Raw genomic sequence first — 27,817 nt, 5'->3', positions numbered from 1 at the left:
TAAAGAGAATAAAATAAAATATTAGTTAAATAAATAGATAGATAAATGAATAGATTAACAGATAATTAAGTACATAAACAGCTAAATAAGTAAATTAATAAATAGATGATTAAATGAATAAATGAACACAAACAAACAAATACACAAATAAAAAATTGAATACAATATAAACACAACCAGCTGAAATATAAAATTGATTGACTGACAAGCAAATAAATAAATCAAATTTATGATATATTGACGAACAAACAAATAAAGAATACGTGAATAGATAAGCAAAAGAATAAAGAAATTGTAAGATCATTCGTCGAGGTAACATGACACACAAGGATACATTTTAAAGGCTGAACTTACCCAAAGACCATAAAATGAAGAAGAATGTCGATGATGATTCTTCTGTTTGTTTCCTTCTTGTGAATGGAATCGACTGGCCACAGTCAGATTAAAATATCTCGTCTAAGTAGAGGTTAAAATAGAGAGAGAGGTGAGAGAGAGAGAGAGAGAGAGAGAGAGAGAGAGAGAGAGAGAGAGAGAGAGAGAGAGAGAGAGAGAGAGAGAGAGAGAGAATAGAATCGGCTAGACACAGTCAGAACGCAGCATCTCGGCTATAGAAAGGAGAGAGAGAGAGAGAGAGAGAGAGAGAGAGAGAGAGAGAGAGAGAGAGAGAGAGAGAGAGAGAGAGAGAGAGAGAGAGAGAGAGAGAGAGAGAGAGAGAGAGAGGGGGGGGAAGGAAGGAGAGAAAGAGAGAGAGAGAGAGAGAGAGAGAGAGAGAGAGAGAGAGAGAGAGAGAGAGAGAGAGACAGACAGACAGACAGAGAAATATAGAGAGATAGAAAAAGATACATACATACATACATACTCGTACATACATACATACATACATACATACATACATACATAGAGAGAGAGAGAGAGATGGAGAGAGAGAGAGAGAGAGGAAGAGAGATAGAGACAGACAGAGAGAAGGATGGTTAGTGTTGAATCACGTTACTTCATCCACAAATACTTTAATCACCTCTGACACGCAAAGGAACAGAAAACTCTTGAAGCAACCCCTACGGACCCCACTCCCGGATATGGGAGAGCCAAAGGCCATCAACAGATTTCTTCTTGCAGTGAAAATAACAACAACAATAACGAAGACGGTAAAAATAACGACAATAATAAAAAACGACGAGAGTAACAATAACGTCGACAATAACAACAATATCGACAACAATAACAATAGTGACGGCGACAATAACGACAATAATAACAACTTTAACGAAAAAAACTACAATAATAACATCTTTAACGACAATAACAATAATAACGACAACGGAAACGACAACAACAAGTATATAAAACAATATACTCCCTCATTCCTCGATCCAGCCTCTCCTGCACAATCCTACTTCTCTTCCTCCTTCACCTTCTCCTCCTCCTCCTCTTCCTCCCTCATCTCTCCTCCTCCGCCTCTTCCTCCCTCCTTTCTCTTCTTCCTCCCTCACCTTTCCCCTCCTCCCCCTCTTCCTCCCTCATTTCTCCTCTTCCTCCCTCACCTTCTCCTCCTCCTCCTCCTCCTCTTTCTCCCTCATTTCTCCTCTTCCTCCCTCACCTTCTCCTCCTCCTCCTCCCTCTTTTCTCCTCTTCCTCCCTCACCTTCTCCTCCTCCTCCTCCTCCTCCCTCACCTTTTCTTCCTCTTCCTCCCTCACCTTCTCCTCCTCGTCTTCTTCCCTAACGTTCTCCTTCTCCTTCCTTACCTTATCCTCCTCCTCCTCTTCCTCCCTCACCTTCTCTTCTTCTTCCTCCCTCACGTACTCCTCCTTCTCCTCTTCCTCCCTCATCTTCTCCTCCTCTTCCTCCCTCACCTCCTTCTCCTCTTCCTCCCTCACCTCCTCCTCTTCCTCCTGCACCTCTTCCTCCTCTTCATCTTCTTCCTCCTCCTCCTCCTCTTCATTTTCTCTTTCTCTTCCTCCTTCGCCTCCTCCTCTTCCTCCCTCACCTTCTCTTCTTCTTCCTTCCTCACCTCCTCCTCTTTCTCCCTCATCTCCTCCTCTTCCTCCTCTTCATCTTCTTCCTCCTCCTCCTCCTCCTCTTCATCTTCCTCTCCTCTCCCTCCTCTCTCTCCTACTGTTCCTGTCTGAATATGATAACATGGACTTTTTCTTCTTCATTTCCAAGATATTTGACACTTCGGATCATTTGATGCGCCCCAGAAGAGATTATGTCTTTCTTCTTTCCCCATTTGGGAAGGTCTCAAGTATCGACGCATTTCAGTCTCTTTTTCCAGTCTTTTCATACATTCGCTAGTCAACTGGATGTCGTCAACGAGTGGGCTGGTTCCACCAGGCTATTTTATTCAGCATTCGTCCTCTCCTCATGGGGTCACCAAGAGGACACACACAAGCGTGTACACACACACACACAAGCGCGCACGCAAACACATACACAAAAGCGAGCGCACATACACACACACACACACACAAGGGTCCCTAATAGTATCAAACAAACAAGACTGACTTTAACACTCAGTTCAGATTTCCCGCCCCTTCCCGGTTCGTAATACCTCTCTCCCTCCCTCCCTCCCTCCTCCTACTGATATTGCTACTCCTCTTTCTCTCCCACTCCCTACTCTTTCTCTTCTTCATCCTCTTGAATTTCATCCTCCTCACCCGATTAATTTTCCTTCTTTCCCTCTCTACTCTTTTTCTTCCTCCTCCTTTCACTTTCTGTTCCAACTAAGTCTGTTTCTCCTCAGTCCTCACCTTCCTCTTCCCAAGGAGCCCCGCCTTCCTTGTCATCCTTCCCGCCTTCACACCCTTTCTTCACTCCTTTTCTCACTCCCACTGCACATCTTGTGTGGCTCTCAGCCTGCTACCTGCTATTCCACTTCCCCAACACCTGCGAGAGGCCGTTGTTCAGCAATGGACTCCAAATGGCCGATTGACTAATTAATTGACATGTCAAATATTTTTTTCCTCACGTTGGTATGATAATTATGTTTACTCCCCCATTTCACTTAGTTGTGTAGATATTCATTTATATATCTGCTTCCTCTTTATTTTATTTTATTTTACTTTTTACTGTCATGACAGTTTACAGGTTTGTTTTAATGTCTGTCATTTCCTTTAGAAACTGTCTTCTACGATAATCAGATATGTAAACATTGTGACGACGGAGAGCATTTGGGTCGACAATTTAATATTGGTTTTTAACTTCGCATATGTGTGTTTCCATATGAATATACCTATTTAATTGCAGAGTAATATCAAGGAATGTATAACCAAGCTATTAAGTATTGTAATTTTGAAAATATCGTCGATAAATAAATCGCTAGTTTTGTATCTCCTAAGTACTTTTTTCTTCAGTTGGTTGCATGTCATATATGACCTCTTCAATATCTATTTTTTTATAAATCAAAATCATCGGTACATTGCATGGTTTCTTTTTAATTTCAACTAAACCATCAACCAAAACTTGTAGTACATTTTCTTTAATTGGGTACGAGTAAGAAAACGCATAAGACGCTTAGCAAGGGGTGACTTAAAAACTTAGTATATCACCGTAAATATGAGTGACCTCTGCTAGATTTGAAATATTCTTTCTTATTACCTCCTATGCTGAGGTGGATGAGCATTAAATTGTACGTTTGGCAGCAGCTCAAGGAGGTCAAATTAGAGGCAGCCAGAATAAATACCAGTCGTAAATAGCAGTGAAAAGGTTATGGAGCTATTTTTTTCTTTATATTAGATTTATAATTTTATTGTCAAATAAAAGTATTATTAATTATTATTATTATTATTATTATTATTATTATTATTATTATTATTTTAATTATTATTATTATTATTATTATTGTTATTGTTATTATTATTATTATTATTATTATTATTATTATTATTATTATTATTATTATTATTATTATTATTATTATTATTATTATTATTATTATTATTATTATTATTATTATTATTATCATTATTATTATTATTATTATATTGTACATTGTGTACAAACCCAATACACATATCACTGTAATCCCAATGCTGTCCTGGATGTAAGTGTCGACAACTGTAGAATTATGTGGAAGCTGATATTGAGAAAAGAGAGAGGTATGTCGTGTGTATCAATGTGTCCTAGAGCGTTGATGCGAGACCTGAGAACTTTGCGGTATTTCATAGTTTTCGGACAAAAATCACCACTAAGTTCTTTGTACCTATCCGAATAATACGAATCATTATTGATAGGTTTAGTGACCTCCTTCTACTTTTTGGTGCTCTACTGGCATCACCGGAATCATGCTGGTCTCGTATTCAGTTAGTTGTGCATTGAAATCCCGCATTCCTCTCCGATTCCCAGACGCGACTGTCTGTTACCTGCCCCAGCAGTTCAAACGCATAAGAAAGGTGACGATTTCGGCTGCATCTTGCCTACGCCTCTTGGCGTAGACTATCTTGTACTTTCGAAACCTAACTTTGGGCATCCTATTTGACTTCACATGCCTGCTGACCCTATGAATGTGGGAACCTTTCCTTTTTAAATAGAAATACCTGTCCATAGCCATAATAAAAGACATATACCATTTTTCGAAGTGCAAGAGCTTCTCAAGATATTTAACCTACCGAGTGATTGAGATTTCTTAATGATAATTAAAATTATTTGACATGATCAGTTGTCACTTTCTGGAGTTAATGATACGGTATTATCTACAGTAGAATTATACATTGCCGGCTATATTCGATCTTGAAGTTTCTTCAAATGTTTGCAAAAACGTTTGATATGTTATAAAGTTTATGCTATTTCTCTGAACTTTCCTTTAATTTCTTAGTTTATCGTAAGGTTCTACTTTTTACTTAGTCCTGGACGATACAATGGCTCAATACGTGTAAAAATACAAGGGCCTCAATGATACATGTATGTATTATCTTCATAGAGCTCACAAACGTTGATAATGCTGGTATTGTGCAAGACATCCCTGATAATACACTTATCCTTTTTCATACATGGTGCTACACTAGTGGTAAAATAGGTCGTCTAGGTTTCCAGGAATTAAATAATTAGGTACAAATTAGGTGTATTACAAGTACAGGGTTCTATTGTAAAATAGTTTACCTAAGGAATGTCATCTCATAATCATATGTGAAGACAAAAGTATTTTTGAGTAAGAAATTATGGTATTTATTGGCGTTTAAGACGCACTTTTTTAATATTTTGAGGCAAAGTAGATTCGTATTTTGTGTATTACCATGAATTTACTGAAAGTCTTTTTTTAAAGGATTTTTTATAAGAAAACGAATGGCTGTGCACTGCTATATTATCGGGACCAACGACAATACCGACGGCAAGAATGATCGAGTGCGTTTTGTTTACAAAACGACATCAATATTCTCATCTTTACCTGTTCCATAAGACGACGATTCCCCCACTAGCAGTAGACAGGAATGACTTTTCATCCATGAGGAGCTAAGATGAGATGGAAATACAAGGATAGTGAATGGTAATGGACTGGTATGTACCTTGACTGGCTACCTCCCTTAATTAATAGGGGTAAAAAGCCCTTGGGATATAGTTAGATCGCCACAACACCATATCATCGCTCCTCCGTGGACTACTCCTCAACATAGATCAACACAGACTCTTTTAGCCAACCTCCATTCGCCAATCTGCATCTTGATCTCGACTTCTCATTCAATAACACGACTGCATTAGACATTGGGTGATTCTTTTTATTAGTCCTTAAAAATCGCGTCTTATACACAAGAAAATATGGTATACTGATTTGACAGTACCACTCATACATAATACTGTGGGTTTACATGGACAATGACATTGTAAACAATGTGAAGATAACTGAGTTTTATACTAGTAAATCAATAATTAACTATAGATTTGTGAAACTGGTGTGGAAGTGGAGGAGAGCGGGGGTGGAAAAGGAGATGGCAGAGTGCTATTGAAAGAGCATTGGGGTGGCTTGGACACATGGAAAGAACGAGTGACAGAAGGTTAGCAAAAGAGGTGTGGAAGGCAGAGGTGGAAGGAGTGAAGTTGAGGGGATGCCCGAGGATGAGATGGATGGATGGGGTGAAAGGGGCTTTGAGCAAGAGGGGAATGACTGTTGAACAAGGAAGGGAGAAGGCAGGTGATATGAATGAACAGAGAATGGATGATACTTTGATGCAGCCGAAAGGACTGTCTCCCTGTCTTCTCTATTTTTTGCATGAGAGGACAGAGAACAGAGAGGGGGGTGGGGTTGCCAATCAAAAGAACCTGCCTTGCTGCAGATATACTATGTCTTGCTGCATAGCTTCAGACCCGGGCAGTGGGCTGGAGACAGGGATGACCCTTCATCCACGAGGAGCTAAGATAAGCAGGTAACAAGGGTGGTGCATGGGAGTGGAATGGGTGGGAGGGAATGCATGCCTTTGACTTGGCTACCTCCCTTATAAGGGGGAAAAAAGCCCTTGGTATGTACTCGTAGACAGAACTACTGATATGTTGAAAGTGTTAACCAAACTACCAATGAGAAAATACAAATGTTGTTCCCTTCATTTTTCTGACTGTCACCAATTACTTTCCCTCATGGATTATGAACCATTTACAATGCTGTTTCTTTTAGCAGGGATGTACTCTGTATATACTAAAATCTATACACACACTGTTGTTCACACCTATCATTCTTGAAGCCACTTGATGACACAATAAGACTTGCAAAAGCCCAAGTATGCAAAATGGAAATGAAAAGTTGCCTTACTATAGCTATATGTTATTTAGTAACATACCTGTACTATACTCTCTGAGGAAGACTGTTGAAATGTTACTGAATACTAGGGTATGTTGATTCATCAAATATATGTATATACCTAGTCAGATGTCATCAACACTGCCATCATCACTTTATGAGTGAAAGTGCTGATGTTACTTGATACTGCACAACTAATTAGTGGACTGAATGAAAAATTCATATTCCAGCTATGGAAGCTACCCTTTTGAAAAACATCCCAATCGAGAGAAAGGTATCCATTCTGTTCAACTAATGGACAGGTGGACCTTAAGCTAAAGTCGCAGGCATATCATTATATACATGGATCATTTTTGCCAAAACATACTTGCACATTAGCAGAGAAAACTGATAGAAATTGTGGATTCATCATATAGTTCCCTTTGAAGTTCAGCAAATATTCATTCAGTATCCAACACCTCTAGCTTCACATAGCTACGTGACAGCTAAAACTTCTTGGTGCTGAAGCTTTCTGTAGAGTGAGATATATTTGGCTGCAGTTGTCGTGTGGGGCACAATGAATTTTTTGCAGAAGTAGGTCTTGTCTAGCTCCTTGATGGCAATACCAGGTGGGCGAAGAGCATGTAAAAAGGCCAGCACAAAGCTGTAGCAGTTGAATTTTTTTTCATCATATCTGTTGAAGGAAGAGAAAGGCTCATGTTGGTATCATGCAAATATAGTACGATTCCAATTGGGCAAAAACATTGTGGCACTTTTCACCAAGTGTCTGGGGTATTGGCTGCATGTTACTGTGTAGTGGAAATTTGCAAAGTATCATGCAGCTGATACTTTGGGGACTACATGGGGTGCCCCTACAGACCAGTCACACATTATTTTGTATATGTTAGAGGAAATCTCTACTCACAGAGAAATGATGCTACTTATTGTACTGCAACTGCCCCTCTGTTATGTTGTCTCCCCTCTCTTAATACTGTCCTGTACTACTTCTTTTAAGTTTATATTTCCATTGTCACCTCTGTCCCCCATGGTAGGAAGAAAAAAGAATACTGCCACCGAGTCTTCCCACTCGGGTCATAAAGGTGGCTAAAACAGGATGGAGTGATGGGATTAGGCATACTGCTCTCTGTAACCCTAAAGGATACATTCCTACAAGAAGTCAAGGCAATACTTGCCTTTTGACTTGGTCACCTCACATGTAAGGAGCAAAAAAGCTTTTGGTGTATAGATAGATATTGATTACATTTCAGAACTTCCCTTTGAAACATTCATAATATACCTACTTCATCTTCTCCACATCCTCCACAACCTACAGGTCTTTCATCCTCTGCCTCCTCTTATTCTTACTTGTCTTTATCTTATTTTCCTAATAAGGACCAACAACAGGCACATACAAATAGTGGTTCTCTGACATGGGCATCAGACAGAATCATCTCCCTGCTGCCTACCTTCTAAAGCTTCAAATGGGTCACATGTAACTCAAAGACTCAGTAATGTCAGGCTCCTTGGTTAGAAGTATGTCCAGTCTTGCTGGAGCATCTTCTTTTACTCAGGTCACTGTGTTATCCATTGCAGTATTTAACAGAGTATTACCCCCCAGGATTTCTGAATTCTCATTACCACCTACCTTCCAGCCCTCCCATTTTATCTCCTTGCAATTAAAGTCACCTATAGGGATTATATTATCACTTTGTTAATTTTATTTATTTATTTATTTTTTGTTTCATGGGAAATATCTCTGAGAACATTTGGTAATTTTCATCCCACGCCCCTGTCTTGGGTGATATGTATGCTCCCATGAAGTATCTTTCACCCTGTCCTTTGGTTTCTATTTTCAAATTTATTGCCTTAGCCTTTCCTGCATTCAATATTACTTCTTTAAGTTGTACATAATTGTTCTATCTATATACAAAGGACTTTTTCTTCCTTACAAGGGAAGTAGCCATGTCAAAATGCATGTACCTACTCCCACCCATCCCACTCCCGTCCACATAATTTCTACATAATTGTTAACAACCATTATTGCACTTCTTTCCACCATACCTTTTCTATCCCATATTCAGACTATGTATCTACCACTTCCCAGTTGTAGGTCCACATTTCCTGACAGTTTAGTCTTCACTAAGCACAGACTACTGGGTTCATTTACTAACAGGTAATCATAGATTTCTAACCTGCTTGATACCAGTACCAGTACTTGTATGATGCCATACCAGTATTTGCAAGTTATCATTTTATACTCACCATGTCTGTATACATGGCCAGTGTCTAAATGTACTTGGTTTGAGTCCATGGCTATAATTTTTTAACTTTAAATATGTACTAGTAGAGAATGTACTCTAAAGGAAGGTGGATGTGTGTAATTTCAGGGCTGAGTTATTCAGTTATATAAATGCATCTCCACAACAAAGGCATGCCTTTCCATCCTGAAAATATATCTCTGAACCCAACCTTACCTTTCTTCAGTCCAACAGGTCTCCTGTACTAGGGTGTGGAGAGTAAAGTCCCAGTATTCCTGCCAGACAGGGTCCAGACTATTGCGTGTATCCTGGATAATGGGTACAGCCAAGCACTGTGACCAAGCTGAAGTGTAATCTGTATGGAGGCCTTCCTGATCATATTCATAGACAACACCTTCACTGCTTGTTATTCCTATGTGAAGGTCATCTGAGTTCCTGTAGTCACTGTCAAAAGGAAATTAGCTTGAATTCCTATATATGAGAAATATATAAATATAAATACTATATATGAGAGATACAAAAATACTAATACTTACTGTAAAAAGTCTCCTTTAGACGGCTTAATGAGGATACAGCAAGGTGCTTGTGATCCCCTCACAAAAGGAAAGGGTAGTCTGAAAACAAGATGACAGACTCATCACTAGCTTAGACAATCAATTACATTTTTTCTTTATTTGTTAGTCCTTATACTATCCTTATACTAGTCCTTCACTATCCTAACTATACAATAAAGACAGCCTTCCTATAAAATAGAAACAATAGGTAAAGGAAGATGAATCTGAGAGAATAAGAAAAAGAACCACTACAGCAGCTAAACAAGGGCATCACAAAAAATGAAATATAAAAGAAGTATACAAGTTACCTACATAAAAAAGTAGACATTGAATGAAAAAAATATATAAATAAAAATCTGTCCTCATTATTCATTAATTAGTTGGTGTAACACTGAATAAAATACTACCACCACCAGAGCAACATAATCAAACACTTCTCCAAAACTATGATACCAAAAAACAGGAAAATACCTCAAAAAGATACGCAAGATAAAACTACACATGGAAGCCTAACCCTTCTCCAACAAAGACAATGCTATAAAAAAAAAACACACACAGAAGCCCCAAACAATATACCATACTACCATCTGAAACATCTGATCTTTGTAACAATACAAGACCTGACACATTTTCAACTACTTCTTGTTTGCACAATGGCATCCCAACAAACTGGAAAAGAGCAGAGAGTACCCATCCTGAAATCCAACAAACTGCCAGAAAACCCAACATCTCAAAGACCGATCTCTACCACATCCAAACTGATAGAAAGACTGATCTTATTATGATTCAAATCAACATGAGCTCAAAGAGGTCCACCACCAAAATGTTGCTCACAGACATCACCTAACAAGTACTGGTGTTCAAAATAGCACCTCCAGATAGAACAGAAAATATACTAATCACTGTGTACAAACAACTCATAAGAACTACACTTGCTCATACAACCGCAACATAGTCCTCAGCAATCAATAAAACAAGATACCCTACAAAAAACACAAAATAGAACATTAAGAATAACCCTAATAGAACATCTATCCTTAGAAACCTAAATCCTTCTCATACCACACAAGAGTGATGACACACAATTCTACACAAGAACCTTTGAACCCTCCCACCCCTCACACAAGTACAGCCCAGGGAATGCAAAAACAAATAAATAAATAAATCAGCAACTAAAAATAACACCATCATGTACTACTCAAACCTCTACAATAACCTGCCCCCAACACCTTAACCCCATATTCATGCAAAAATGTCATTGAGGACAATATCATGCTGAAGAGACTTATTTTCATGAACCGAGTACTGACATGCTCTAGAAAACCTAAATAAGATTTGGCAAGTGATATATAAAAAAAAACACCTAAATAACATAGCTTAATGATAATCTTTAATACAACAAACAGCAGCAGTAATATGTTGCCAAACGAACCTGAAGGGTGGAACAAGGAGTGGGTCTGTTGCCAGGTCTGCCTTGCAAAAGACACACAATGCTGGAAGCCTGAAGCTGAAGAGACGCCCTGTGCAGTGCTGGAAGCACAAGATTCCTGGGTCTAAATTCATGGTCACTCCTTCAAGAGGGAACAGTTGATGGAGATAACTTGCTGTTTACTTTGATTCCTGGGAAAGAAGAGGTGCATTACAATCTACAATGACAATGATAACTGACAGCAATCTTCTTTGGTCCAACAAGTAGTTCGATGCAGAACAAATATAATCAGTCTGTAACCTCCAGATCTCTCTTGCACTTATGACCCCAGGATGATGAACACATCTACTAAGTCAACCCATATGTCATTCAGTGAAGAGATTTTGTGTCCTCTGGGAAGAGCGAATGCATGGCAGTGTAGTATAATGTCTTTTACCTTTACCTTTACCATACACCAGGTAGGGCCAATGCCCTGTCAGTTGTGGTGCCTCACGAAACTTCTGCACCAGATACGGTCTTCGTAAAGTTCCTCTTCTTCCATACTCTCTATTGTTAATCATGTCGCTCCAATTGCTTCCCTCACTCCATCCCTCCATCTCTTTCTGGGTCTCTCCACCGGCCTCGGCCATCTCGGCTTCCATCGAAAATATTTACAGGGTAACTTTCTTGATCCATCCTCATGATGTGTCCATACCATCTCAGTTTACTTCTTTCTACAAATTCTGATACTAATTCGGTGTCCAGTTCATCTCTGATGTCATCATTTCTTAAGCGATCTCTTCTTGTTACCCCCTTTATCAAACGCAACACTCTCATCTCTGCTGTTTCTATCTTACTCTTTAATCTCGTTGTTAGTGTCCAGGTCTCCGAGCCAAATGTTAATACTGGTCTTAGTATAGTTTTATATATGATGACTTTTACTCTTGATGGTATGAGTCCATTTTTTAGAAGTAGATATATTAATCTTAGGTAATTTGTAGTTTTTCAATTCTGCTTGTTTTTTTTTCTCCATGTAACACCTCTCGTTGATTTGAACTCCCAAGTATAATGTCTGAGATATTATATTATATTATATATTATAATATATATATTATATATTATATTATAATATATATATTATATTATTATATTATATTATATTATATATATTATATTATATATATATCTGCGATTGCATCTGGGATAATAATAATTAGTGTCTGCTGACAGGCTGATTCTGTACTGGGTGATAGTCTGAACGTAGGTTTGTCATTTAAATTCTTGCTTCTCTTGGGGGATTTTCTTTGTTTAATTTGTGGGGGAGTTTGTAGACGTACGCAATTTGGCAGTAAATTATGTAGTTGTTTTGTGATGTATGAGTGTGTGTTGTAAACAAGTATTGTAGGGTATATGGGGAAGGGTAGGTTCCTGCACATTTATTTCTAGATTTAAAATATCACATCTTGAGAAATAATTCCACTAAGCAGTCCAAGCTTAAGTTTCTTCATGATTTTTACAAATAACGAATTTCTTTAATCTTCACGTTGAAATCCGATTAAATTGGATGTGGTCTCTGACGAGATTGAAGTCATCTCTTTCGCTTCCGCTATTTTCTATTTTATTATTATTATTATTATTATTATTATTATTATTATTATTATTATTATTATTACTATTATTATTATTATTATTTCATAAATATATAATTTTAGTGCCGCCGAGTTTCCTTGTATTTGCATCCTTCCCTCTTCACACGGTTTGACATTTTCTTCACATATTCACAGAACAACCCCTACAAAAGTAAAAAGCCGATTAATCGGCGGTACCTCCTACCTCCAGAACTTTCTTCGACGTAAAATCACTATAGCAAATTATTTTGTTTTCTCAACAACAACAACAAACATATAATGTCATTTGATATGCAGAAGGAAATTAGTTTCCTTTGGGACCTCATATTCCTTCCCAAATGCTATGGGGTGCAAATCTACTTCAACAGTCGGAGAAAAATTAGCCGGATGTGATAACGCCTGCAGATAGTTTTTTTTTTTTTCAATCCTTAATTAATACTTGGGAAGACACTTCCGGTTTCACCACCCCTAAAACCGATTTTTTTTTACACTTGTAAACACAATATAAACAAATTTCGGCCACTGCGCACTTCATTTGTTTCGAGAAAATTAGAAACTCGTCGCTGATTTTTCCTTTTCGTTTTCACACAGCTTGCAAAAACAAAGCGCCAAGAATGCCCATTCCACCCAACAATTCCCTTCCAACATCTCCAACCAGTACAATTGCTCCCTCAACGATAGAAAAAAGTTGATGAACTTGTTCCCTCGAAGTTCAACCGCATGTATACCTAAGATTTCCAGGTGGCAGTTTATGGCGTCCGTATAAAAATTTGCCTATACATTTCCACCCAACTTGTTCCAGAGGTCTACATTTCTACTTGGAATTCTATACTTCATAACATCTTTCATACCAGTTTGATTTTTCATTTGCGTTTACTACGACATTTTGTTGATCTTTCGTCGTATACCAACAAACCCTGTTTATTCTTTCTAAACTTTTCTCTGATTTAAATATACTTATCATGTTGCCTCTCTTCATTCTTCTAATGCAGGAATTCCCAGTTTCTACAGCCTTTCTTCGATACCGTTTAGACTTGGGACCATCTTGGTGGCTACCCTTTGTATTTTCTCTAATATCATCAGTGGCCGTAGACTTAGCAGGGGTGATGCTGACATTAAACCTGAAGATTTTATAATGTGCACGTATAAAGAAAGAATTACAGATTTTTTGGTCCAGAGCTAGGTCGGATGCGAATAAAAATAAATGAATAAATGAATAGATAATGATAAACAATAAATACACATAATAACAATATATAGAAACAAATAAAACAACAAATAAATAATAATCAATGAATAAATAAAATAAAACAAATGGCATACATTACAGCACATTTTTAGGTGTTTATCTAATATGAATCTTAAAACTTCGAACTGTACTATATTGCACTACTTCTGCAGGAAGTTTATTCTATTCATTTACTACACAGTCAGCTAAGTTGTTTCTACTCATTTTCAAATTAAATCAACTTCCTGACAGTTTGAGGCCATTACTTCTTCTCTGATTCGCATTCAATGTGAAAATTTTGTCATTTTTTATGTCAATGCCCATTAGAATCTACTTGTATCAAACCGCCTCTGAGTCTACATTTTTGGGGGGCAAATAGATTCATATGTTTTAGTCGATTTGCGTATTATTTATTTTTGATATTTGGGATCAGTTTTGTGGTTCGCCGTTGTATTTTTTCCAAATTGTCATTGTCTTTGAGATCCGGTGACCATACGGATACAGTATATTCCAAATGTGGACGAACTAATGATTTATATAACTTGTTAATGACAGATGGACTTTTAAAATTAACAAATCGTGCAATCAATCCTGGTATCTTACTTTCTCTGAGGCGGAAATACACTGCTTAGATGATTTGACATCATTACTAATAATTACGCCGAGATCCTTTCCACTTCTGATAATGAATTTCCAAACAATTTGTAATCGTACTCATTGTTATTTTTACCTACAGTATGTGCATAACCTTACATTTACTTGTGTTAAATTTCATTAGTCACTTTTCAAACCATTGTTGTATTTTATCTAAATCTTCTTGGATATATAATTGGTTTAAGTGATAATTTGCCATTCCGCACATTTTTGTATCATCAGCAAACTTGGCGACAATAAATTTCATTACGTGGTCTATATCATTTATAGATACTATGAATAAAAGTGCCCCCAAAACTGAACAACGAGGAACTCCATTCGTAACATTTTTTCATCTAAAAGTTTTGCCATTTAGAACAACTCTGTTTACGATCATTTAACCAATTACTGGTCCAGCTTAATAGACTACCTCTAATTCCGTGTGAAGCTAATTTAGCAAGTAGTTTTTCGTGCGGGACGGTATCAAAAGCCTCCGCAAAGTCCAGATATATTAAATCTATATAGTTTCTTTTGTCATAATTTGAGATGACTGTGTTGTAGAATTCGAGTGGGTTATTCATACACTGTACATCACATACAATAATACACGGTTTTTAAGCACAACAGAGGCCGAGTACATAAGTGACACTACTTCACCATAACATAACATGGTCGGCACTGCGCGAAGGACAGCGCTCTACCTTGCTAGCATACAGCATCCAATCTTGAACACGTGCGTTCCGCACCACAGTCAAACACCATGTTACTGGAGTAGCGATCCGCACAGTTCCTAAAAATGGAAACAGACACTGCTATTATGTCACATGTTATTGCGAAGGAAAATCCCTTAGGCAAACGAGTCTATACGCCTCGCTACACTATAAAATTTCTTGTGAAAAACATACACTTTTATCGGCTATTTTAACGATAAATGCGATCCATTAAACACTGCTGCTATGGATTATACCGTAGTGACTCACGTTGTGAGAATAGTGTGCATATGAAAGGTGCTACATGGATCTGTTTTCCCAAACCACATTTGGATTTTGAAAATTTTAGCAATGGGTTTGAGCGTGCGGGGGGATTTTATCACCGAGAACGTGAAAAAAGACACACGGGGTGAGGGTGGGGGAATACCGACCGAGGGGGAACACCGACCGAATGCTCTGGTACGTTATTTCAAATTGCGCGCCACCACTCACCACCGACACAGCACGCATCCTCAGTGCTACAAGTTTCCGTCATCACGTCTGTGTTTATCAGGTAAGAAATTTAATTTTTCAGATGTCTGTTGTAATTTTTCACGGTTCTCGTATAGTGTCTCACGTCGGTGAATATAGTGTGATTGTTTCTAGTTAAGTTTCAATACGATGTAACCATATTGGCATGTTATCGAGTGAAATGAAGTGCCTCCTTTCGAAGTGGCTGTCATGGCATTGCGAAAAAAGATTGTGGTGCGGGGGAACACCGACCGCCAACACGTGGGGGAACACCGATGCGTGATTTTTTTTTTTTTTTAAAGCATGACAAAAAGTGACTGATTATGTATATTAACATGAAAATAAATAGTGGCGGTGAACTAGTGCATTTAAACGAAGTGGATTATTATTATTATTATTTTTTTTTTTTTTTTTTTTTTTTTTTTTTTTTAAGAGTTTGTCGAGCCAGGTCAGTGCAACGGTGTCATGGTAACCGCCGAGAGTGCCACCAAGAGACAGACCGACCTGGTTAAGGTGTACCGTCGTCTGACTGCCTTCAACATGCACGTTTGACCCTGTAGTTGCCTACAAGTTAAGATATTTCTTTGTATATAGTTTTATGTCTTGAATTCCCTCTATTTGTATGTAATTAGGTTACAAGTTGCTCAAATATACTTTAAAGTGTCTTAACTTCCCTCTCTGGTTAAAATAGTTGTTAAATTCATAAAAACTATTTTGTTGAATATATGTTTATAATAAGTTTGTTTTGTCGAATAAATGTTACAATTTTATGTGTCTGTCTTCATTTCATTACTTAATAATGATGAGGGGTGGCTAGGGTTATCATATATGTTGATTTCAGGCGAATAAAATAAGGGTTCATGTTCCCCCACTCCCTGATCGGTGTAGGGGAACACCGACCGAGGTAAAAATAAATAAATAAATAAATAGATAAAGAATAAATAAAAAATATATGACTTATTTTCTAAGTTTAGGATTTGTGAGCATATCATAGGTGGGTCATGTTGTGTAGTTTGTTTTGGACACAGTGTGCACTCTCTCAGGTACAAAATGAAAAATGTTATGCAGGTTTTTATACTAACAGGTCGGTGTTCCCCCGCCTCACCCTATATATGCTGCAAACCCATCGTAGATGAATCTGGGCCTACTGATGACCACCTACATTCATATCCTCTTAAGCCCAGAGCAGGTTAGTCCACCAAGCACCGAAACAGTACAATGTTGTCCAATTAAAATTCAAGTATGGTTTATCCATTCATTGCCATGTGGCTTAAACCGAATCCACACTGTGCCTCATGCAGCTCTGCATGTAGCAGGTGGCGGTGTTGAAAGCTGAGCAAAATGCCCATACTGAGTGGGCATGAAGAAAGAATCCAAGTCTCACAGATGCAATTCTTTTCTATTTCCTTGGATAGGTCTCATCATTTTGAGTATTTTGAACCCCTATAAACAAGTACCGCAGATTAATAGTAATGTCAGTAACGATTTTCAAATATTTATTCATTTATTTTTTGCGGGGGCTGCTGTGGAGAATAACAGCCGCACCAAACCTAAAAACTCTTGCAAAAGTATTGCCAGCCCTGGGAACACGGAAAGCATAAAAATCTATTGTCTGCAGGTGCCTACAATTTTTCGTACTGGCCTATCTTTATTAAGGAAAAATCGGTAGCTATAAAGTTGTTTGCCAGTCTCATAGATGCAAAATTTGTCTATATCAATGGATAGCTCCTATAATTGTATTTTGAACCCCGCAAATAAGTACAACAAATTAATAGTAACGCCAGTAGAGACTTTCAAATAGTGTATTTTTTGACGGGGAGGGGGGTAGAAAATAACACAACCGCACCCACCCTCTCATTAGTAACGTCACGGCTCATAATAAATCTTTCCTTATATCATCAAGGTTCGAACTTATGTCCCTCGTTACTGATGTTCTATACAAAGAGATTCTGCTTCATTAACTCTATAAAATAAAGGGTGTGGCTTTTCGTCCAGTCAATGGGGCTAGCAGAAGTGGCCATAATGGAAAGCGTGCCTTTCCAGCTGGTTTCCACAGTTTTTAGTCCCTAACATTCCAACGTTTCAATTGAATTTTGGAATGATTGTCAATATGCTAAATATATCTTGGTCCCAGGGACATCGACCTCTAACAATAAAACCTTTTGAAAAGGCTCGCATGTTGACTCTTTTCAGTGCATTGAGATCGTCCGCATCTTGGTAGTTTGCCTGACTGCCGACAGAGAGCGTGGTAACTGTGACGTCAACTTTGCGGTTTGCTATAGTGATGCGCACGGTTCCACACAAGGATTTTTTTTTTTTTTTTTTTTTGTTAACTAGGGGATGGCTACTAACATTAATCTTAAGGATTACATAATGTACAAGTATAAAGAAATAATAGTCATTATATTGAATATTATTGATAATATCGAGTGAAAATGGGATGTGTGCAGCTGTTCCGCAGTGCCTATACATGAGCAACAACTGATCATTATATATTTCTCCAAATATGGTGATCATACTACCGCTGCATATGCCAGCGTGTGTTCACCTTGGTCTTTGGATCACGTGTTGCACTCGTGATCGACAGCTATTTCCCTCCTGGAAGAGAGCTCAGAGCTCGTATGACCGATCTATGGGTAATGCTATGACCTTTCACACACACACACAACTCCCTGCCCACGAGAGTCAGAGTAACGACCCGAAGCACAGCGATACCGAAATAATTTCGGCCCTGTGCAGGATTCGAACTGGGTACTGCGAGCACCACCGTACTTCCCAGTCCAGCGCTCTATCAACTGTGTGTGTGTCTGTGTGTGTGTGTGTGAGAGAGAGAGAGAGAGAGAGAGAGAGAGAGAGAGAGAGAGAGAGAGAGAGAGAGAGAGAGAGAGAGAGAGAGAGAGAGAGAGACCAGACGAGTGGGGTGGTTACTGATACACCCTAAAGTTCATTCTCTTTCTAAAAGCATTCCTCCACTTGAACAGACGACTTTCACCTCTTTCGTCTTGTTTCTTGAGACTTATATTGTGATGTGATATTTGGGTCACGTTGAAAAGCGTAACTTTCGCACGCGCATCCATGCTGAACTGTCTTATGACGCGTTTCGGTCCGTTCTCAAACGTCTTATGACCCGACCTTTCCCACCGAGCGGTCCCATCTTAATGATTCTTCGTAGCAATTCCATCACACGTATGTTCAACTCATTTAGTCAAATATATTAAGTAACAAATCAATCTTCTCTCTAAAACCAGTATTAACCATTTCAACCTCATTGTTGTTAAGAGGACCTTTGCGTATGGAGTGCATATTATATATATATATATATATATATATATATATATATATATAGATCTATATACATATATATATATGTATATTGAAGTATGTAAGACAAATGAGTGGAAGGGTGGTGAGTTAAACACAAAGAACAGTTGGAGTTTTATTCACTGACATGTACTTTGAGAATGTCCTGGTAAGGACGAAACGTCAGTGAATAAAACTCCAACTGTTCTTTGTGTTTAACTCACCACCCTTCCATATATACATATATTTATATATATATGTATTATATATATACAGTATATATATATATATATATATATATATATATATATGTGTGTGTGTGTGTGTGTGTGTGTGTGTGTGTGTGTGTGTGTGTGTGTGTGTATACATGTATATATATATATATATATATATATATATATATATATAAATATATGTACACACACACACACACACACACACACACACAGTGGTAGAGCGCTGAACTGGGAAGTAGAAGTGCTCCCAGTACCCAGTTCGAATCCTGCCCAGGGCCGAAATTATTTCGGTATCGCTGTGCCTCGGGTCGTACTCTGACTCTCGTGGGCGGGGAGTTGGGTGTGTGTGCAAGGTCATAGCATTACCCATAGATCGGACCTACGAGCTCTCTTCCAGGAGGGAAATAGCTGTCGATCACGAGTCCAACACGTGATCCAAAGACCAAGTGAATACACACACACACAAGCACACACACACACACGCTGCCAAGATAGTGGAAATAATATTTTCTTTCCCTAACACAAAGATAATCTCATGTTGTTATGGAATTTATGTAATTATGTTATTTTTGGTTATGGCACTTTGATGTGTACCACTTGCCAGCGTCATGTTGCATTCAGGTGGTTGTTCTGTCGACCATTCCACTCAGCCAAACGTTTCCCCTTTTGCCTTTAACGTTCCCCACACTAACCTCAAACTAGATCGAAAGTGTTCTCTTGGCACTTTGCAGGTGTTCTTCCCTGTTGAAGAGACTGTTTAAGGTCACAATTTACAGTGTTGTAAGTCTTTTGAGACGACTTGTGCCTTGGTGCTCTACGATATCCGGCCTGCACCCTCCTCCCACCGCGGTAGGAACCTGACTGCTTGGGTACACGACTACACGTAGTCCGTCGAGTCAGTCGACTTGGCTGAACACAACGGCGTATCTCATTGGTCGCGGTGAACTCCATGCCGCTGCAGCCTTCCCTCCTCTCCCTCCACCTCCTACCCCCCCACTACTTCCTCCTATATTCCCCTTCCTCCTCCTCTCTCACGTTGACCACTTCTCCTTCCTATAACTGTGCCTACTTCCCTTCCTGCTCTTTCCTCTCTCCACCTTTGCCCATCCTCCGTTGTCTTTTTGACCCGCTCATGTAGGCTACTGCACTTGATTCATAGAAGAGACCAAATACAGACAGAAGAGTCTGGTTGTATTCTCGCCCCACCATGTCCTTTGCTTCCCGTTCAAGTTTTTCTACAATTTCCTCCTAACCTTTCCATTTCTCGGTTCACCACTGTATTTCAGATATTTTTATTTGTTCTTTATTTATTCGTGTGTATTTATTGATTTATCTATTTATTTTTGTTCTTCAGGTTGTGTAATGATAGCTAAATAAGTTTCAATGTGACCATATTTACTCGTACGTGACTATTGAATGCGTACTTCTTTTTTTATCTACAAAATTTTGCTCTATTAGAAACAAATTAGTCCTAGGTGTGTTTGGCCTTTTGTTAGCAACACGAACAAATCCAACGGAAAATATAGTGCTTTAAAAGAAATCCCAGCATAAGTACAAAACAAAAACAAGGAATTACCAATCATATGTTCGGAATTAAGTGGTTATATGTGGTTTAATGCAATTACTTTGACAAAAACGACAAATTCTGACTAAAATGTGTTTACTGATAAATGGAAATGTATTAAAAAAATTATATGCAATACTTATAAAATATTCCTGGGAGACATTTTCCAAATATCACTGATAACCTTCCACACAAGCGTATATCGAATCTGGGATCTGACGTGACGTCATCCTAACGTTCCTCATTTTGTTCGCATTGTCTTGTTGCACTAGAAGCGACTTCGACAGAGTAGCAATTCTTCATGTGGCCTATCCTACGGTGACCATTCTTCATGTGGGCTATCCTGGGGTGACAATTCTTCATGTGGGCCATCCTGGGTTTACGATTCTTCGGTTGTATAAGTAGATGACAATAAGCATAACCCTCACTCAATCTAATCTAATATTTATTTCACAGTTGATATTTGGCGTACTGGGGTGACAATTCTTCAGGTAGGATCTCATGGGGTGATGATTTGTTATGTGGGCCTTCTGGGGTTACAATTCTTCATGTGATCCTCTGCAGCAATGTTGATTCAACAGCAATTACATAAACCAAAATTAATCCCACTAGTTTTCAATTCTTGTTGTTTAACCCAACTCTTAGGTTATTTATATAATTCTTGGTAGATCACAAAAAAAGAGGATGGATTTATCCGTTCTGGTGAGGTTTTGAGCAGAGTGCATACTGGTTATTAGACAAAACGCAACTGCACTGCATTCAATTCTAAAATTGATACGTTTGGTGCAAGTTTCAAGGATTGCTTTTTTAGTGTTCTCGTTCTTGACACTTGCATCCAAAGTACTTGAACAAAATGATGTTGGGCAGGTTAGTGCATTTCTCAATCGTCCCTATCTTATTCTAAATATGAAAACAATAAATTTTTTATGAAAATAATATAATATTCATATACTAATATCTGTTCATTAAACAGGAAATAGTATTCATAGACTACGTATTTTTCGAAAAGTTTAGTGTTCATTTCAGTAAGTATCGATGCCCTTGTATGCAATGTCGTTCGCTATGTATTGCTTCGTTGCAAATACAACTTAATAAACTTAAGGAAGTGAGTGCGTACCTAATTAAGATATTAATACTGTGCTCACTAATGACTATATCGTAAATGACTGTTGCAAAAATCTGTTTTATAGCATTCGGAAACAATTTACACCCAACGACATAAAACACAAATAAAGAAAATAAAACTACCAAACGCTTGTGTCTGGGGTTTATCGTATTGTCTTCACTTGTTCGTTACATTTAGTGACAAAATTATTACATACTGTTCATTATGACCACCAAGTTGGGGGTTATCTTACAAGAATCGAGTGTATGTGATTTTCCTTTAATAAGTATTTACATACATTTATTGTCTTCGTGGTAATAAGTCGGCAATATAGGGGCAGCCAATGTAGTAATGCGACTGTTGACACTGGGCGTGTTCCAGAATTTACATGAGGAACATCGAGGTACTTACCCAAGAAGGGCAGGTACTACGTCATGTCTGCGTACCAATCCCACGTCGACGACACTTATCGGGACGAGGGATGATGTTGCCACAATGTTCTTTAGGATCACGATTTTGAGTTCATTCAACTTTCTTGTGATGAAGAAGGAAGTTGGCGTTGTAATGTATGCAATACAAGGAAAAGTTAGGGGGGTGAGGCATTTAGCTGCAGGCCAAGTCAGGCGGCAAGCAGTCTTTGCGAGAAAGTCGGTTGCATCGTTCGTCGATACGAGAGGGGATCCACAAGAAGTGAACAAGCGAGTTTTCGAAAGCTGTGGCTTGGTGACGTAATATATTACTAAAGTTTGGGATAACTTGGGGAGGAAAGGAGTATTGAGGGAAGACTGTAAATTGCTGATAATTGAACAATTGTTTCCAGCTTTTAGATTACTAGCATTCAGTGGTTCATGCATATGCAGGAGGTAGTTGTCGCGTATGGTAGACGGCGGCTGAGCCAGACTCCGAGGAATGGGAGAAAACAGCAACACAACCCGCGCTTTCGTTTGTCTGCGTAGAGTTGGTGGGATGCAGGGGTGCGAGGGAGGAGGGGACGGTCACTGGCAATGGCCTACAGCGACCCCCGTCTCAGCAGGAAGGAGCAAATATGTCTTGTAGGCTGGCGTGTAGGAGGGAAATCCGTTATGATTTTCGTTCGAATGAACACCGGTTATCTCCGGTGTGAGCAGGGGTGCATTCGTGCCAAGCGTAGTGCTTACTTGAATGGCGGGGAGAAACAGGAGGAGAGTGAAAGCATACAGGGAAGAACGTTACGTTACCGCACACTTTCTCCATTACAGGCGAAAGTTTGTGCAGTGAACAATTCTGTCAGGGGACTGGGCAGACTAGGATGAGTCACAGTGCTTTATTTAGAAACTTTTTCGAGAAGTTCCAAAGCTGTCTTGAGTAGGTGACTAAGAACAACTAATCGATGACTGATCAGGTAAATATGTCGATGTTAAATGCCATTCTATTCGACTCCAAACCCCCCCCCCCAAAAAAAAAGGACCATGGATAGCTTACCGGCTTCCTACAACTCATTAGCCCCCAGGAGTGCTAAGAAAGTATTAAAACAATAACAATGCCCAGATAAACGAAACTAATATACTTAATTATCATACCTTATCATAACTCAAGTTCATCACGTGCTCATACAAGATATACTAATATAAATATACGTAGAAGGAAAAGTCAAGTATATAAATGGATAAAAATACGTCCCCTAACTTACAAAAGGAATAACTTCCCCGTCACTTCAGATTCTAGGAACGGTAGGTCTTGTACGATGGGATATAGATGCTGTCGCACCATGAGTATGTGTGTGTGTGTGTGTGTATGGGGGGGGGGAGTGGGGAGAAGTCTATACATACCCAGGCACAGGTACTGCATACACAGTGGTAATTCTCGTTCAGCTGCATCTGGAAGTGCTCTTGGATTGTGAGGGGTGTGGGACACGAGAACACGATTATATATATATATATATATATATATATATATATAATATATATATATATATATATATATATATATATATATATATATATATATATATGTCTCCACGTCCCTTATGTTTCCCACCTACATATTCTGCACCTTTGTATCTTTCACTATGTATTATTTGCACTGAAGATGTGAATACACGAAAGCGCTCTGCTTTAATAGTTTTTCTTCGTGGTCAACCTTGCATTTTCAATAACACACGCTTCCAGTGTTTTTCCTGCATACATATATGTATGTACAACACTGAATGAGTCCCAGTGAACAGATATACATTTTCTATCAAACACATTCTCTCAATCTATCAAACACAATACACTTTAATTCTAAGCCATCAACATCGAGGGACTCGCGGAGGCCAGCATGCAGAAATTGAAACGTGGTACGGCCAAGGACTCGAACCGGGGCCAGCACGTGACAAGTGTTAGTGACTTAACCGATTGTTGTCACGTGCTGGCCCGGTTCGAGTCCTTGGCCGTACCACGTTTCTTTATAGCGTCGAGGGCATAAAAAGCCGTCAATTTATGCAAGATACATTGACGATATCTTTGTTAAAGTAGACTACAAATCGGAACTTACCCCCTTAAAAGATATACTGCAAGATATTTCTGGACTTAATTTTACTATAGAATTTAGTCATGAAAACAAGCTTCCCTTCTTGGACATCCTCGTCCAACAAAGTTCTTCTTATTTCAAAACAAGTGTATACATGAAACCGACCAACCCAGGGATGTGCCAAGGTCTAAATATACAGGTCAGACCGTTTGAATTCTTGTGCGCAGCTTCTGACGTCATTTGGCTGAGTCCATTTTCTCTTTGTGAAACACTGAAGAAAACTGTGAAACGCCAAGGAAGACAGGAACTATAATATTTTATATATTATATATCATATATATTATATATTCATATATATAGACAGGAACTATAATATTTATATATATATTTTATATAATATTTGTCAGAATATAACTAATTGCGTGGAGCGGTGCGAGCGAAGGCAACGTTTTTCCTATACGCTGCACCAGCTTCAACTGACAGCTATAGGACCCGCCAACCCCACTTTGAACAGCCAGGTGACGTTCACGGGCCCGCTGCGCCAACTCCCTCGAAATTCGGTCGGAAGTGGTTAGACCTTATATTCTTAGATCTTGGGCTGTGCCTTAGCGGAATGAACGAGTGCCCCCAACGCTACAAAGACTCCACCATTAGAGCTTTCATCAGAAGGGCCCTCACTCATTCCAGTAGATGGAGTGCCACTCATCTAGAAATAGAGAGAGCAACCCTAAGTCCTGGTTAACAATGGCTACCCTAACAAGGAAATCAACAAGATAATTAAACATGAATTAGATAAGTGGTACCTACAACATAACGCGACCAACAAAAAAGGTGAACGAAATAAATCTTCTACGACGATTATAGTACAGATGAACTCATAATAAAACAAACAAGCAAAAAATTTGTCAAACCTACCCGACCCCAAGATTTCCTTGATGTTGTCATTTATTATACAAACAGAAAAACCTCCTCACTGCTCATGAAAAATAGCATTTCCACGAAACACCGAAACCTACAAAAGGGTCATCACGTTTATGAATACTCGTGCAAAATAGGGAACTGTGCGTCCCTACCCTCCTCATACATAGGATACACAACAACAACACTTAGAAGAATTACTCTTCACCTCTAAAATGGTACACCAAAAACTCACACTATCATCACATGCCACAACAGCACTCTAACAAGGGAAATGTTGGAAGAAAACAAACACAAAAATTATTGGACAAGAACAGGATACCAAGCGCTTGCAAATTCTCGAGGCCCTTCTAATTAAAAAGAAGTCTCCAAAATTAAATCTGCAATCTAGAGGCCTTGCCATAATTCCGTCTATGAAGTCCACCTCCCTACGGAGTTCCACCATCCCACGGAGTTCCACCACCATTCCTCCCCTTGATCATTTTTGCGTGACCTCACCCCGCGTCATGAACCCTATTCTTTCAATATATAAACATGTATTTTTTATTGTATCAATATCACTTGAAAATGTATAGTGTACGAAACGTCGCGAATACATTAAGAACACTCCACTGTGTTTTACTATGCCTTTTGACAGTAGTATTTCTGTGCTCAACTCTACTCGTAAATCTGCAGTTCGCAAAGTAGAGTATCAACAAGATCATAAATACAGAGGTCACTGTATTTTAACCAAACATATATATAATAATATATATATATATTAGTATCGAATTTCAATGTGTATATTTAGTAATGGGATCGATGGATTTGTTTGTCCTTCCTGTTTTGGGTAACGGAGAGAACGGTTTGATGACGTTTTTTGAGGTGGAGAGTTTACTGGCATAGTGTACCTGACACTCTCCACGCCCTCTACGGTTGATCCTGGAGAGGTCGATTTCTTCTTGAGGTGAAAGAGTTATAGGTGTTGGGGTGGGTGAGGGGAGAGGGGGGATAGATAGATTTGTGGTGGAGGTTGTATAAGTGGTTCTACTTCAGGTGGGGGGGGGGGAGAGGCTAGTGGTACAGGCGAGGGGAATACAGGTTCTGTATCGAGTTCTTGTATTACGTTGGCGGTCTTCCTAGGTGTGGTTGTTTGGGTTGTCGGTGTCCTTTGACAGACTGTGGTGCTTTCACGTAGCTTTAATTTGGCCATCCTGGATCATACTCACCTTCGGGCTTCTCTGAAGCTGATAACTTATGAGTCTAATACAGAGGACGAAGGCAGTTATCTTGGTTGTAGTTTGTACAATTGGTTGAATTCGAGCCTGGGGTACCACGTGCGGGGGCCGAGCAGTGTGCACATACGCCTTCTGGGCGAAGACGTTATTGGTGTCCAAAACACTGGCAGTTAAAGCAGCAGCGTCGGTAGTATCTATTTCGTATCTTAGGATACCTAGGAATAGACTGGAAGCTGTGATTGACCGAAGGACCAAGAATCTTGGGTAGTTTAAGTCTGGGTCTATTTTGTCTCTGTATGAGTCAAGTTGGTGATTGGCAGGTCTGGGTAGACTCAGAAATGCAATATCTTGTAATTGTATTGGGGTTAGTCATCGATTGTGATGCCTCTGTTCTTATGCCAGTTGTGGCTATTATGATTGATGGAAGGCAACAGCTCTCGAGCCTGTAAGGTGGCCTCTTCACTCCACTCATTGGGAAACATTACAGGGCAGGGAGTACAACAGAGGAGTCTTTGTTTTCGGAGGACCGTTGTTCCCTCCTTGATGTTGTCAGATTATTGTTCAGGAAAGTTCATATTCAGGTTAGATTTAGAATACCTTTTCTAGGCCTTTCTTCCACGTGGAGTGAGTAGAGTGGATCCTGCAAAGGGCTGCTCAGTCAAGTAGGCTGTTGCCGAGCAACCATTGGGTCTACAGTGCCTGATGTGTGGGTTGAGACTATGGGCCTCCAAAGTTCGCTTTCTTCCCCTGAGTAACAGCCGATGTGGTTCTGATAAGCAACCTCCTCCATATCACCATGAAATGGAGAATCATACATACACATACCAGGCTTTTTTCTCCTTACAAGGGAGGTAGCCAAATTCAAAGGGAATAATTCCACTCCCACCTATTTCATCACCACCCACTCCACTCCCATTCACAATCCCTCCCTCCCTCTTTTCTTGGCTCCTCCTGGATGACGGGTCATCCCTGAATCTCGCCCATTGCCCTGGGTCAAAAGCAATGCAGCAAGACACAGCAAATCCACAGCACGCCCGCTTCATTTGATCGGCGACTCTCTCAATCTACCTCCACTCCTTTTCCTGCCACATGTGCCCTCAAGTCTCTGAAGCTATCCACTTCCTCCAGCCTCTTCTTAATATTTCCAAATTGCTACCATCTTCCCTTGTACATCTCATCACCTTACTTTTACCAACATTTACCTTCAACTTCCTCCTCTCGCACACCTTCCTATACTCCATCACTAACTTAACCCCTCCTCTGGTCCTGTTAGTCAGCAAACAACTGGCTTATCTCCTATTTTTCTCCATTCTCTTTAATCATATCCAATCCCCTGCCCATTACCCTTGCATTTACC

At 39.2% G+C, this 27,817-nt stretch overlaps 1 protein-coding gene across 1 annotated transcript; it reads right to left on the bottom strand.

Moving 5' to 3' along the window:
* Positions 1-5,669: 5,669 nt before the first annotated feature.
* On the bottom strand, positions 5,670-20,010 carry LOC143020582 (MKRN2 opposite strand protein). The gene is made up of 5 exons (XM_076177020.1): positions 19,859-20,010; positions 10,946-11,133; positions 9,496-9,573; positions 9,176-9,403; positions 5,670-7,395 (listed from the first exon to the last, which is right to left on the bottom strand). The coding sequence occupies exons 2-5, from the start codon at positions 11,074-11,076 to the stop codon at positions 7,197-7,199; spliced, it is 636 nt and encodes a 211-aa protein (XP_076033135.1). The 5' UTR covers positions 11,077-11,133; positions 19,859-20,010; the 3' UTR covers positions 5,670-7,196.
* Positions 20,011-27,817: the final 7,807 nt, after the last annotated feature.

Source organism: Oratosquilla oratoria, chromosome 40, assembly GCF_046742065.1.
Source record: "Oratosquilla oratoria isolate Oo_2021 chromosome 40, ASM4674206v1, whole genome shotgun sequence".
Taxonomy (NCBI): Eukaryota; Metazoa; Arthropoda; class Malacostraca; order Stomatopoda; family Squillidae; genus Oratosquilla; species Oratosquilla oratoria.
Note: the sequence above shows the minus strand (reverse complement) of the source record. Positions and strands in the feature narration are given on the sequence as shown.